At 42.7% G+C, this 13653-nt stretch overlaps 1 protein-coding gene across 7 annotated transcripts in view; it reads right to left on the bottom strand.

Moving 5' to 3' along the window:
* Positions 1–13448, bottom strand: part of LOC140725529 (uncharacterized) — a 467652-nt gene extending 454204 nt beyond the window's left edge. For 6 of the 7 annotated variants that reach the window (XM_073041104.1, XM_073041102.1, XM_073041106.1 and 3 more), the window contains exon 1: positions 13089–13327. In XM_073041104.1, coding sequence (XP_072897205.1) covers positions 13089–13200 — 112 coding nt within the window. In that variant the 5' untranslated portion in view covers positions 13201–13327. The other variant, XM_073041107.1, reaches the window with a different exon arrangement.
* Between the last annotated feature and the right edge of the window lie 205 nt (positions 13449–13653).

Genomic DNA, 13653 nt, shown 5'->3' with positions numbered 1-13653 from the left:
GGCCGTAGAAATTCCTTTGCAAGTAGGAATAAAGAGAAGCCCAAGACATTTTATACATACATGAAGAATAAGAAGGTAACTAGGGAGAGGGGAGGACCACTCAGGGATAAAGTGGGAAACATTTGCTTGCATGTGCAGGATGTGGGTAAGGTTCTTACTGTGTACATTACATTGGTAAGGAGAGGGCTGTGAAAGATAGGGAGATTAGTGCTGAGTGAATTAATACACTAGGGCATTTCAAGGTAAAGGAAGAGGTAGTGTTGGGTCTCTTAAAGAGCATTAAAGTGAATAAATCCTAGGGACTGATGGGATATACTCCAGATTATTGAGAGAGTCAAGAGAAGAGATTGCTAGAGCTTTGACCGATATCTTCGTGTCCTCTCTAGCAATAGTCAAAGTCCTGGAGGACTGGCGAAAGGCTCATGTTTTTCCATTCTTCAAGATGGGAATCAGGAATAATCTTGGAAACTATAGACCAGGGAGTCTCAATGCAGTATTAGGAAAACTACAGGAGAAAATACAGGAGAAAGTTCTTAGGGATAGGATTAATGAGCATTTGGAAGACGATGGCCTAATTAGGGAGAGCCAAGATAGCTTTGTGCAGGGCAAGTTGTGAATTACTAACATGAGTTTTTGGCAAGAGTGACAGTAGCTGGAGGTCTGTACTTAGTGATGTTCTACATGGATCTGTACCAGGAGCACTGCTGTATGATGTACGTAAATGATCTGGATGAAAATGTAAATGTCTGGGTTAGTACATTGTGGATAGCGTAGGTGACTGACAAAAATAGAGCAGGATACAGATTAGTTGCAGATATGGGTGCAGAAATAGCAGATGGAGTTTAACCTAGCCAAATGTCAAGTTTTACACCTTGGTGGATCAAATGTAAAGAGTCAGTGCTTTAAGGGCAAGACCCTTAGCAGTGTTGATGAGCAGAGAGATTTTGGGGTCAAAGTTCATAGCTCCCTGAAAGCACCTACATAGGTGGACAAGGTAGTTAAGAATGCGTATGGCATGTTTCCCTTTACTAGTCAAGACATTGAGTTCAAAAGTCAAGAAGTTATTTTGCAGTTTTTAAAACTCATATTAGGCCGTATCTGGAGTATTTCAATCAGTTCTGGTTGCCTTATTATAGAAAAGATGTTGAGGCTTTGAAGAGGGTGAATAAGATGTTTACCACGATGCTGTTTGGATTAGAGGGCATGAGAAGCTAGACAAGTGTGTGTTTGCTCTTGCACGGAGCAGGCTGAGAGGAGATCTCATTGCGGTTTATCAGATTATGAGGCATAGAAAGAGAAGACAGGCAGTACCTTTTATTCCCCTCAGGGGGTCTAATAACAGAGAGCACGCATTCAAGGTGACAGGGGACAATTTCAAAGGAGATGTGAGGGATAATTTTTTTAATATATACATGGTGATGGATGCCTGTAATAGGCTGCCTGGTGATGGCAGAAGCAGATACAGTAGGGATTCTTAAAAGACGTTGAGGCAGGTACATGATAGAAATGGAAGGACACGGACATTGTGTAGGCAAAAGGTATTAGTTTAGTTGGCCATTTGATTACTAATTTAATTGTTTCAGCACAACATTGTGGGCTGAAGGGCCTGTTCCTGCGTTGTACTGCTCTGTGTTCTAATGTGTACAGGCCATACTGGATCTAGTACTAGGCAGTGAACCTGATTAGGTGACAGATCTCTTGCTGGACAAGCATTTTGGAGATTGTGACCGTAATTGCCCGACCTTCAGCATTGCCACCGACAACAATAGGGGCAGAATGTATGAGAAAGTATTTAATTGGGGGCCATTACAATGGTATTAGGCAGGGACTTGAGAGTGTAAAATGCGAATAGATGTTCTCCTCAATAAACCAGCTTGTAAAACTCTGGACACTGAATTTTAAATTGGGAGAACTAAGGTTGTCAAGGAACATCCCGACATAGTTGTACTTATAAACTAAAAGCTAGATTCCTTCATTAATCTCCAACTAATTCAACTTGATGCATGTGATACAGAAGGTGGGTGAGACAACTAGCTATAACAAATAACATGGGCCAGACAACAACCTAGTGGTAGTCATTAACACCTCAGCTCCACAATAAACCACACTTGCAGCCAAGCTTTTACAACCTCACAATGTGGAAGAATGGCAGTTACATTCTGTTTACAAAAGCAGTACAAATCCAAGCTCACAGATTATTTCACAATTAGCCCACTTACAACCAGTATCATAATGGAAGGTGTCATCAACAAATTTCATTTTATTTATCTCGTGTACATCAATAGAGGGTCAGTTTGTCAGAGTGCCTGCATTAGATCAACTGGGGCACCAGGAGCTCTGGCTAAACTGAAGTCAATAGGCATCAAGGCGAAAGGACTCATGGTTGAAGTAACAGATGGTTCTGGTTGGGTGACAGGAAATGGCCACAACCAACATGAAAGGGTTTATGGACAATGACACAGCCAGATGAGATGATCCTGCAAGATGAATTCACCTCTATCATCAGAGAAATCATGCAGCTAAGACAGATAGACTAGCCAGTATAGCAGTAAGAGACAGAAATCTGCCACACAGGGCAGCAGCTGTAGGCAACTGATGTTTACCCCAGGATTTTCTGAGAAGCGCGGGGGGGAGGGGGGTGCATCTGAGCTCGTTTTGAGGCTCTGCACAGTACAGTTGCTAGGACTGGCATTGAAGGCAACTGCAAATGCCCTGAAGAGGGCAAACAGCGGCAGTATTGAGTGACAGGTAAATTATATGAGTGAAGTAGATATGAGGAAAGCAAAGGTAGGCGTGGGAAGACATGAGAGAGTGTTATGGAAGAGAAGGTGGCAGGGTAGAAATGGGAAATGTGCCCAGATGAGGGAAGGTAGGAGGCTGTCCAGCATCAGAGACTGTAGAGAATAAGGATAAAATAGGAATGAAAGTAAAGAGGTTAGAAAGCATAGAGCACTGTAAAAGAAGAGATTTATGGATAGGAACAGACATGGGGAGGAAGGATGAATGCGGGTAATCATGGTCAAAGGCACGTCTGCTGAAGTGCATATTGACAAGTGCGAATGTATGCATCTCACTTTAGTGCAGTTCTCTTGTTAGCCCATCTTACCATCAGTCTACTGAATTCACTGCACTCTTATTCTCCCTTGAGCTACACTGCGGGTGAACTCCCCTGCCGGATTCATATCCATTAGTCAAGCTTACCACCACCTGCTTTTACCATAATCTATTCTCCAGTACTGTGCAAAATCTTAGACAAACACTGTAGGTAAGATGCTTAATACAGTCAGAGGGGGGGAAAGCGAAGGTGAGTAGACAGGTAGTGCAGAGCACCCCTGTAGCCATTCCCTGAATAATAAGTATACCGTCCTGGATACTCTTGGCGGGCATGACTGACCAGGGGTGAGCTACGGTGGCAGGGCCTCTGGCACTGAGTCGGACCCTGTGGTGGGACGGAGGAAAGGAGAGCTGTCATTGGGGACTCTATAGTCAGGGGAGCAGAGGGGAGATTTTGTGGATGTGAGAAGGAAACCCGCATGTTTGTTGCCTCCCGGGTGCAAGGGTCCGGGATGTCTCTGACCGGGTGCATGACATCCTGGTACGAGAAGGAAACCAACCAGAAGTCGTGATACATGTTGGGACCAATGACATAGGCAGGAAGAGGGATGAGGTCCTGAAGTGAGAGTTTCGGGAACTAGGCAGAAGGCTGAAGAACAGGACCTCAAGGGTGGCGTTCTTAGGATTGATGCCAGTGCTATGTGATAGTGATGGTAAGAACTGGAGGAGATGGCAGTTGAATGTGTGGCTGAGGAGTTGGTGCAGGGGGCAGGGTTTTAGATTTTTGGATAATTGGGATCTCTTCTGGGGAAGGTGGGACCTTGCACAGATTGGATGGGTTGCACCTGAACTTGAGGGGGAGCAATATCCTTGCAGGTAGGTTTGCTAGCATGGTTTGGGAGGGTTTAAACTAATTTGCAAGGGGATGAGACCTGGAGCGATAGTGTAGTGGAAGAAGTGCATGGAGTAAAGCCAAATCTAACATATAGAGAGGCTTTGAGGAAAGAGAAGCAGAATAAAGGGTGTAGGGGTAGTAAGGTATAAGGGCTAAACTGTGTGTACTTCAATGCAAGAAGCATCAGGAACAAAGGTGATGAACTGAGAGCTTGGATACATACATGGAATTATGATGTAGTGGCCATTACGGAGACTTGGCCGGCACCAGGTCAGGAATGGATTCTCAATATTCCTGGATTTCATTGCTTTAAAAGGGATAGAGAGTGGGGAAAAAGGGGAGGAGGGGTGGCATTACCGGTCAGGGATACTATTACAGCTGCAGAAAGGGTGGGTAATGAAACAGGATCCTCTTTTGAGTCAGTATGGGTAGAAGTCAGGAACAGGAAGGGAGCAGTTACTCTACTGGGGGTATTCTATAGGCCCCCTGGTAGCAGCAGAGATACCAAGGAGCAGATTGGGAGGCAGATTTTGGAAAGGTGCCAAAATAACAGGGTTGTTATCATGGGTGACTTTAATTTCCCTAATATTGATTGGCACTTAATTAGTTCCAATGGTTTAGACGGGGCAGAGTTTGTTAAGTTGTGTCCAGGACGGATTTCTGTCACAGTATGTTGACAGGCCGACTAGAGGGAATGCCATACTAGATCTAGTATTAGTTAACAAACCGGGTCAGGTCACAGATCTCTCAGTAGGTGAGCATCTGGGGGACAGTGATCACCGCTGCCTGACCTATAGCATTATCATGGAAAAGGATAGAGTCAGAGAGGACAGGATAATTTTTAATTGGGGAAGGGCAAATTATGAAGCTATAAGGCTGGAACTTGTGGGTGTGAATTGGGATGATGTTTTTGCAGGGAAATGTACTATGGACATGTGGTCGATGTTTAGGGAGTTCTTGCAGGATGTTAGGGATAAATTTGTCACGGTGAGGAAGATAAAGGATGGTAGGGTGAAGGAACCATGGGTGACAAGTGAGGTGGAAAATCTAGTCAGGTGGAAGAAGGCAGCATATATGAGGTTTAGGAAGCAAGGATCAGATGGGTCTATTGAGGAATATACGGTAGCAAGAAAGGAGCTTAAGAAGGGGCTGGGGAGAGCAAGAAGGGGGCATGAGAAGGCCTTGGCGAGTAAGGTAAAGGAAAACCCCAAGGCATTCTTCAATTATGTGAAGAACAAAAGGATGACAGGAGTGAAGGTAGGACCGATTAGAGATAAAAGTGGGAAGATGTGCCTGGAGGCTATGGAAGTAAGCAAGGTCCTCAATGAATATTTCTCTTTGGTATTCACCAATGAGAGAGAACTTGATGATGGTGAGGACAATATGGGTGAGGTTGATGCTCTGGAGAGGAGGTGTTGGATTTGTTAAAATACATTAGGATGGATAAGTCCCCAGGGCCTGATGGAATATTCCCCAGGCTGCTCCACGAGCTAGGATCCCTGGCTAGGATCTTGATGTCCTTGTTGTCCACGGGAATGGTACCGGAGGATTGGAGGGAGGCGAATGTTGTCCCTTTGTTCAAAAAAGGTAGTAGGGTTAGTCTGGGTAAATAGACCAGTGAGCCTTACGTCTGTGGTGGGAAAGCTGTTGGAAAAGATTCTTAGAGACAGGATCTATGGGCATTAAAGGATCATGGTCTGATCAGGGACAGTCAGCATGGCTTTGTGAAGGGCAGATCATGCCTAACAAGCCTGATAGAGTCCTTTGAGGAGGTGACCAGATGTATAGATGAGGGTAGTGCAGTGGATGTGATCTACATGGATTTCAGTAAGACATTCAACAAGGTTCCACAGGGTAGGCTTATTCAAAAAGTCAGAAGGCATGGGATCCAGTGAAGTTGGGCCAGGTGGATTTAGAATTAGCTTGCCTGAAGAAAGCAAAAGGTTTTGGTGGATGGAGTACATTCAGAATGGAGGGTTGTGACTCATGGTGTCCCACAAGGATTGGCTCTGGGACCTCTACTTTTCGTGATTTTTATTAACAACCTGGATGTGGGGGTAGAAGGGTGGGTTGGCAAATTTGCAGACGACACAAAGGTTGGTGGTGTTGTGGATAGTGTAGAGAATTGTTGGAGATTGCAGAGAGACATTGATAGGATGCAGAAGTGGGCTGAGAAGTGGTAGGTGGAGTTCAACCCAGAGAAGTCTGAGGTGGTACACTTTGGAAGGACAAACTCCAAGGCAAAGTACAAAGTAAATGGCAGGATACTTGGTAGTGTGGAGGAGCAGAGGGATCTGGGGGTACATGTCCACAGATCCCTGAAAGTTGCCTCACAGGTAGATAAGATAGTTAAGAAAGCTTATGGGGTGTTAGCTTTCATAAGTCGAGGGATATAGTTTAAGAGTTGCGAGGTAATGAAGTAGCTCTATAAAACTCTGGTTAGGCCACACTTGGAGTACTGTGTCCAGTTCTGATTGCCTCAGTATTAAAAGGATGTGGAAGCACTGGAAAGGGTACAGAGGAGATTTACCAGGATGCTGCCTGGTTTAGAGAGTATGCATTATGAGCAGAGATTAAGGGAGCAAGGGCTTTACTCTTTAGAGAGAAGGAAGATGATTGAAGACATGTTAGAGGTATACAAGGTATCAAGAGGAATAGATAGAGTGGACAGCCAGCACCGCTTCCCAGGGCACCACTGCTCAATACAAGAGGACATGGCTTTAAGGTAAGGGGTGGGAAATTCAAGGAGGGTATTAGAGGGAGGTTTTTTACTCAGAGACTGGTTGGTGCATGGAATGCACTGCCTGAGTCAGTGGTGGAAGCAGATACACTAGTGAAATGTAAGAGACTAATAGACAGGTATATGGAGGAATTTAAGGTGGGGAGTTATATGGGAAGCAGGGTTTAAGGGTCGGCACAACATTGTGGGCCGAAGGGCCTGTGCTGTGCTGTACTATTCTATTCTATGTTCTATTACTTTTGTGCAGTACTGTATTTGTCAGGGTGAATGGAGAGCGGGTTTTCAAATCTGGTGGCACAGGTGCAGACACATCTAGCCCTGAGACAGCAGTCAAGGTCATTTGTCTCCAAACAATTGGTTTATTAATCACTACAGAAAATCTCTCTGGAGCTTTCCACTCCCTCCCCTTTCCCCAACCATAATACCCCTCTCCTTGATCCCTTCCCATTCTCAGTCGACAATGGAGACCCATTTCAGAATCAGGTTTATTATCACCAGCATGCATCGTGAAATTTGGTAACTTAGCAGCAGCAGTACAACGCAATACATAATATAGAAAGAAAGAAATGGCTCAACTACAGTATGTATATGTATATTAAATAGTTAGGTTAAAAATGGTGCAAATTAGAAATAATATAAAAAGTTAGACAGTGTTCATGGGTTCAATGTTAATTTCAGAATCAGGTAGCAGAGGGGAAGGGTTCCTGAATTGCTGAGAGTGTGCCTTCATGCTTTCAGACTTTTATACCTTCTTCCTGTCATTAACAAGGAGAAGAGGGCATGTCCTGGGTGATGGAGGTCCTTAATGGACACTACCCTTCTGAAGCACCAATCCTTGAAGATGTCTTGGATACTGCAGAGGCTAGTACCCAAGATGGAGCAGAACAATTTTAGAACTTTCTGCGGCTTCTTTTAATCACTCACATACGTCATGAATTTTTTTGCAGCAGCAGCAGTACAGTGCAATATCAATATATAAAATGACTACAGTGCCATGCAAAAACCTTAGGCACCCTAGACAGATATATAGATAAGTTTTCTTTGGTGAAGCAATAAGATTCACAGATTTCATCCTTTGCCTCATCCAATCGTTGGCCACTGTGTTAGACTGGATAAAATTAACTAGGATGTATTAAACCTGGTCAACCCAAGGTGAATTTTTAACCCCATATACTCTCCATCAGAAAACACCGTCTGCTTCCATTTCCATAAAATCATGCTCATACACTTTTGCCTCAACTCATCAATTGCAGTGAAGCCTGTTCATACCTTTCACCACCAAACTTGGCAATATTCTTCCAACTACTCTCTCCTCCATCAATTTCAACTAATCCAAAAGAGCAAATAAGCTGCCAGTCATGCCAACATTCACCATCCATCCCAACTAGGCCTCTGCTTATTTGGCCATTTCAGGCAGGAGTTAGGAGTTTGGAAAGATTTCTCTGTCGCAAGGTCATTGATGAAATGGGTGGGTTGGCAAAGAATAATTCCGAAGTGGCATAGTCATAATTACTGAGAAAACTTTGATTTGGAAAGACGGAATTTTATAACAACTTTCAAGCAAAATCAGGCAATAATATTTTAACTTCAATCACTTTAAAACATAAAGCTACCACTGTCATAAAAACCCAAACGGCTCCCTTGCATCCTGTAATGATGAGAATCTGCTGTCTTTGCTTGGCTAATGTTACTAAAAGCCACAGCGGAGAGACAGATACTTTTCTTAAATGTTCCATCAAGTCAGTGAAGGACCACCAGGAATTGTATTTGAAGTCAATAGTCCCAGTAAAATGCACAGGCTACAAATTATTAATAAATGCAAAAACTTAATAGCAAACATTTATTACATATCTGTTAGAATCCACCCTTTTTGGAATATTGCCTTTGAAAAGTGTACAATGGAGGTTTACTAGAAAAATGCCACAACTAAGAGTCTCTGGTTACGTGCAGAACCAGTACTTGTTGCTCTAAGCAGATAACTTTGAGACGATGAAGGGGTTCTGAAGCAAAATACTGCATCTGGAAATCTGAAACAATAAAGTAAACGCTGGTAACACTGAAGAGATCACACTGCGTTTCTGGAAGAGAGTGAATTTTCTGGTCGATGACTTTATTCCACAAAGTCAAAAGCATGATTAGCCCTTTTTAAAGTAATAAGAAATAATTTCCACTGGAGGTACCATCAATAATGAGTAGACACTGACTTAATGCAAACATTTAGTGTATAGAAACCAGAAGGGAGCATTCTAATTAACCATCAAGTTGTCATGATTTTGAAAGAAAGGAATTAAGTACATTGTTGAAGGAACAATTAAAAAACTATGGTGATTAAACAGTTCAGTGGGATGTGCAGAGAGCCAACAGATTTTCTGAATCCATTAGTCTGCCTCTGTGCTTTACTATTATATGAATCTAATCCACATGATTAGCTAGGATGTATTTTACTTGCCAGAATTGCTATTTGCTGTTTTCAAATGCTTGGACTTACCATTTAAAAAATATTAAGCAGTTTGAATGGTTGAGTTTCCTCCCACAGTCCAAAGTTGTACCAGTTAGTAGGTTAATCGGTCATTGAAAATTGTCCTGTGATAAGGCTAGGGTTAATCAGGGGTTGCTGGTGGCATAGCTCAAAGGACCAGTAGGGCCTATTTCCTGCTGTATCACAAATTTAGTTAATTCATTAACAGAGGTTCTTCCTCTGCCTGGCTCTAACACGTGTCCAAAAAGACCAGAACATCGAAAAAACAATGATCTGAAATAAAGTATGATCCAGCAATGACCAGTTACCTCTCCAGAACAACGGCGGCAGTAACTGCAAGAGGTGGGATTTAGATGATAGTTGTACATGCAAAGGAATAGTTCTAGTATAACAGTATGATGCATTAGAATGTTGGCTCTTCCAGCAATGTTCTGTATACTAATATATTGCGATACACAAGGCGTTGCAACAGCAGAATTAAAGCAATCAGGAAAGTGTTTGAAGCCAAGTTTATGTCCTCAACTGTGAAGGGAATAAGCAATAACCCTCCGGAAATTGACCAGGCATGGACATCTGCTAGGCAAGCAGGCTCCAAGGCACTTCATCTACACTTGACTGCTGTACAGAGGTGTTACCCTGAGGGCTGGAAAACCTCAGCAGGACAGCAGATTTCAGATTGTTTTTAAAGATACACAAAGATTCTGCCCACCAAGTAGCAGGAAAATCATAACGTGATAATTCATTAATATTGCTACAAACTGGCAAAAGTAAGGGTTTCTTCAAGATTTTAATAGATTGTCAGTATATTTAAGGAACAAAAATGCAACAATTCAGATGTTTGAACTTCTATAGATTTGAAGGTGGAAGCAGATCCAAAATCTGTGCCATACTATTTAAATTCTGTTCACAATTTGTAGTCTGGCTTTTAAGATCTTAGGTAATGTGCAGCACTTCTGAAAGAAATGCCTTCAGTTTGTCAGGAAGTAACAAGCAAAATAGGTCAGAGTTTTTACTTTCATGATGTAAAAGCATCATACAGCACTTCAGTAGTCATCCATCTACAAGGCATTCCGTTATGGAGCTACTTAATCACACAGATCGATTGTCAAGAGTCAAAACTTGAGCAGCAGCTTGCACAGCTCCATCTACCCGCTGAGGGTGTTAAATCCATTTGTCAAACGGAGGAAGACATACTTGTCTCCATTTTGTCTTTATCATTTTTTTCTGAACTTTTTTTTCTTTGTCACTGATCACATCCACGAAGCTCTGTGAAAATCAATCATCGCCACCACGAGCATCATTCAGACTGATCTAGGAAAGCCTGCTAAAGATTTTCTCAGGATCAAATTAGACCCATACATCTCGGTAAATTTTTTCCCTCCAATGTTCAGTATAGTTATCCTTACTGCCAAGTGACAGTATAACATTTAAATACTGCATTTATCTGAGAACTGACATCAAGCTGCAGAAGAAAGTACTCGAAATTGGGAGGAGGGGTGGAGATTGAGGGATTAAGGAATGGAATTCCAGAGCTACAGTTGAAGACTAAATGTGGAGCAATGTAAATAGGAGGTGTACAACACCAGAATTAGAGGAATACAGACTTCTCAGAGGTTATAAGACCAAAGGCCACAATGGAGATAGACAAATACAAATGTATGAAAGAAATCAAACACAAGAAGAACTTCTGGGAGGAGTTAATATGGAGTCAGAGGGCGACTTCTTCGAGCTCATCTGCACAGCTTAAATTCTTTTACTTAATGTCTTTTTTTCTCTTCTTCAAGGTGGCTAGGGTCCTGTCAGAGTCCGTACAGCTGCACTCAAAGTGTGATTCTCTACAGAGCTGGCCAACAGGCCATTTCTCGATATTTCTGGAGCAGCCTGGAAGACAGGAGTCTTTGTAGCACAGCCTCAGGTGACTTGATTCCTCACTGGCATCAGCAAAAAAATCTGGAACGTTTCAGAGGCTGGAACGGCTGGACAGCAGATGTACCTACCAGAGGCCTCTACATTTGGGAGATCTCTCTCTCAATGAGGGTGGTGGTGGTGGAAAAAATTCTGCTGATTCTTCAATCAGCTGAGTTCGAATAAGCGTAATTTCAGATTGTAACATTGAAACAGTGATCTGTTTGTCTTGCTCTTGGTGTGGAAAGGGTGACCCCTCTCTGTCCCTTGTTAGTGAGAGACAGAGAGCCTGTGGCATGTCAGATTGTCAGGTCTGTTAGACTGCAAGTCGTGGTGTCTCTCTGAGGGCTTGCTGCTGCTCTCTTGGTGGGTGGTGGGCATTAATGCTTCCTGCTAGAATAAGTGGGAGGAGGGGGGGGAGGGTTGATGCTTTGCTGCTGCTTGTGCACAGGAGGTGGGGTGGGCTTTGGGGTTCTAATGTTTTTCTGTCTTCATCCTTCAGGGTTTTCTTCTTTTTCATGGATGTTGGCAAAGAGCAAGAAGTTCAGGCTGTGTAAGGTAAACATCCTCATTAAATGGAACCATTGAACAAGACAGTGTTTTGAATGAGGTACTGCCTGCTTGAGTAAAGTACATCAGCAAGCACAAAGCAAAGATTACTGGGGTTTGTTTCTTTTAGGATTCAGACAGCTCAATTTTGATTGAACTGAAGTTGGCATGGGGGGGTGAGGGGGGGGGGGTTCTCAGCCAGAAAGAAAATTGGTATAAATCTACATCTCCCATCATGGCAGAAAGCAATGGTTTACAACAACTAGATCGCAACCAAAAACAAAGGTTTTGCCGAAGCAAACAAATTAAAGTTGCTAGATTAAATATTAAACCGCATAAAACAAAATTTTCTAAAAATGAACTAGTCAGATTGTTCTGAATTTCAATGCATTATCCAAACCCATTCAAGAACAATTTACGTTACGTGAGGATTTGCGGCACATTCGCATTAGTTATTCCACATTAAAAACAAGTACGGAGTTTGACTAGTGCAATAAAATTCTTGTAGCATCAGTGAGATACCTTTCTTCAAACTATGCACTAACAACTTGGCTGATTTAATATCCACGTGGAAAAGATGGGGAGGAAGGGGTGGAGTTTATATCACACAGATTTAAGTTTTGTTGGAACCATTTTAAAAATAAGGACTACTTATTCTATTGAAAATCTGTAGAAAGATGCCAGACCTTTACAACAATTAATCTGATATCATTAAGGAAAATACTTCTCGAGCAGGGTGTACCAATTATAATGCACTGGTTATAGTTGACACGGAGTAATGTTCAGGTGCCGTAAAATCCTTTCATGAGTGATGCACCATCAATAACTCTTGGAGACGGGAGGCGAACAATAGGCTTTTATTAGCTGCAAGAGACCATCACACAACATCCTGGAGACTGAGGGAGGAGCAGTGGCTCCAATTACCTTTATACAGGGGTCTGTGGGAGGAGCCACAGGAGCAGTCAGCAGAGGGGCGTGTCCAGACAGGTATATGTAGTTTACCACAATGAGCTAGCTAGGGAGTTTGGGGTTCAGTTATGAACCATCAAACCCGCAAATGCCCATTTATTAGGCAATATTTCTTAAAGAATATTTTAATTACTCTCATCCAGATTTTTTCCCAAACTAAACACACACAACAAAACCATGCAAGTTATGAAATCGTATTTCAAAACTTATGTGGACGCTGTCACCCGTATAATCAGCTGATCCGTTTAACTCAAGGCACTGAAATCACACTGAGAATATATTTGAAAGCAGGATTAAACTACAGTTCCCAGAATACACAACTAACTCCTTGAATGACACGTAATGCATATATGAAATTACGGCTGAGGAATTCTGAATTTTTTCTTTAACTATGGATTCAGGTAAATACCAGGCAGGGTTTTATCAGAACATGTTTACATGCTGCAGTCTACTCGTCACTGAGCAATGCACAAGATGACATGCGAGAGATGACTCACAGCACTGCAGATAAATGAGTTGGATTTTCCACGGTTTGTCCTCGTTGCTCTTGGTGGATTTCAGGGATAAGGGTCTGTATGAGGACGGGCCGGACAGCTGCTCAGGTGCCATTGCGGTTCCTCCTCCTGCGGAGCGACGGAGCGCCAGGACGCAGGTTCGTGGCTGGCGTCGCTTCCCTCAGTTACAGGACCACTGTGTGTTCGTCCAAAGCCCGGGATCAAAACTACTAACTCATGAACCTTACCTTCCGTCTTTAGTTTATGCAGGCGCAATGTATTTTTGAAGCTTCCGCAGCTGTATTAGCTAATTACCAGTTTCCACTTCCGTGAACATACTAAAGGGACATTTAAACTTTTAAGTCCATTTCGTAAAAGTGTACGTTTTTAAATAAACCTATCTTAAGGCGGCAGTTTGAAGATGAAAGTTTTTTTTACAATGACCGGAAGTAACTGCAGATTTGAAATTGGTGAAGGAACTGTTGGAGTCGGCAGAACTATGAAGAAGGTATATAGCGTCCTTAAACTTAAGGAGCATTATGGTTGGATTAGCATGGAAAACATGACG

The sequence above is a fragment of the Hemitrygon akajei genome, chromosome 3 (assembly GCF_048418815.1).
Source record: "Hemitrygon akajei chromosome 3, sHemAka1.3, whole genome shotgun sequence".
In the NCBI taxonomy this organism is placed as follows: Eukaryota; Metazoa; Chordata; class Chondrichthyes; order Myliobatiformes; family Dasyatidae; genus Hemitrygon; species Hemitrygon akajei.
Note: the sequence above shows the minus strand (reverse complement) of the source record. Positions and strands in the feature narration are given on the sequence as shown.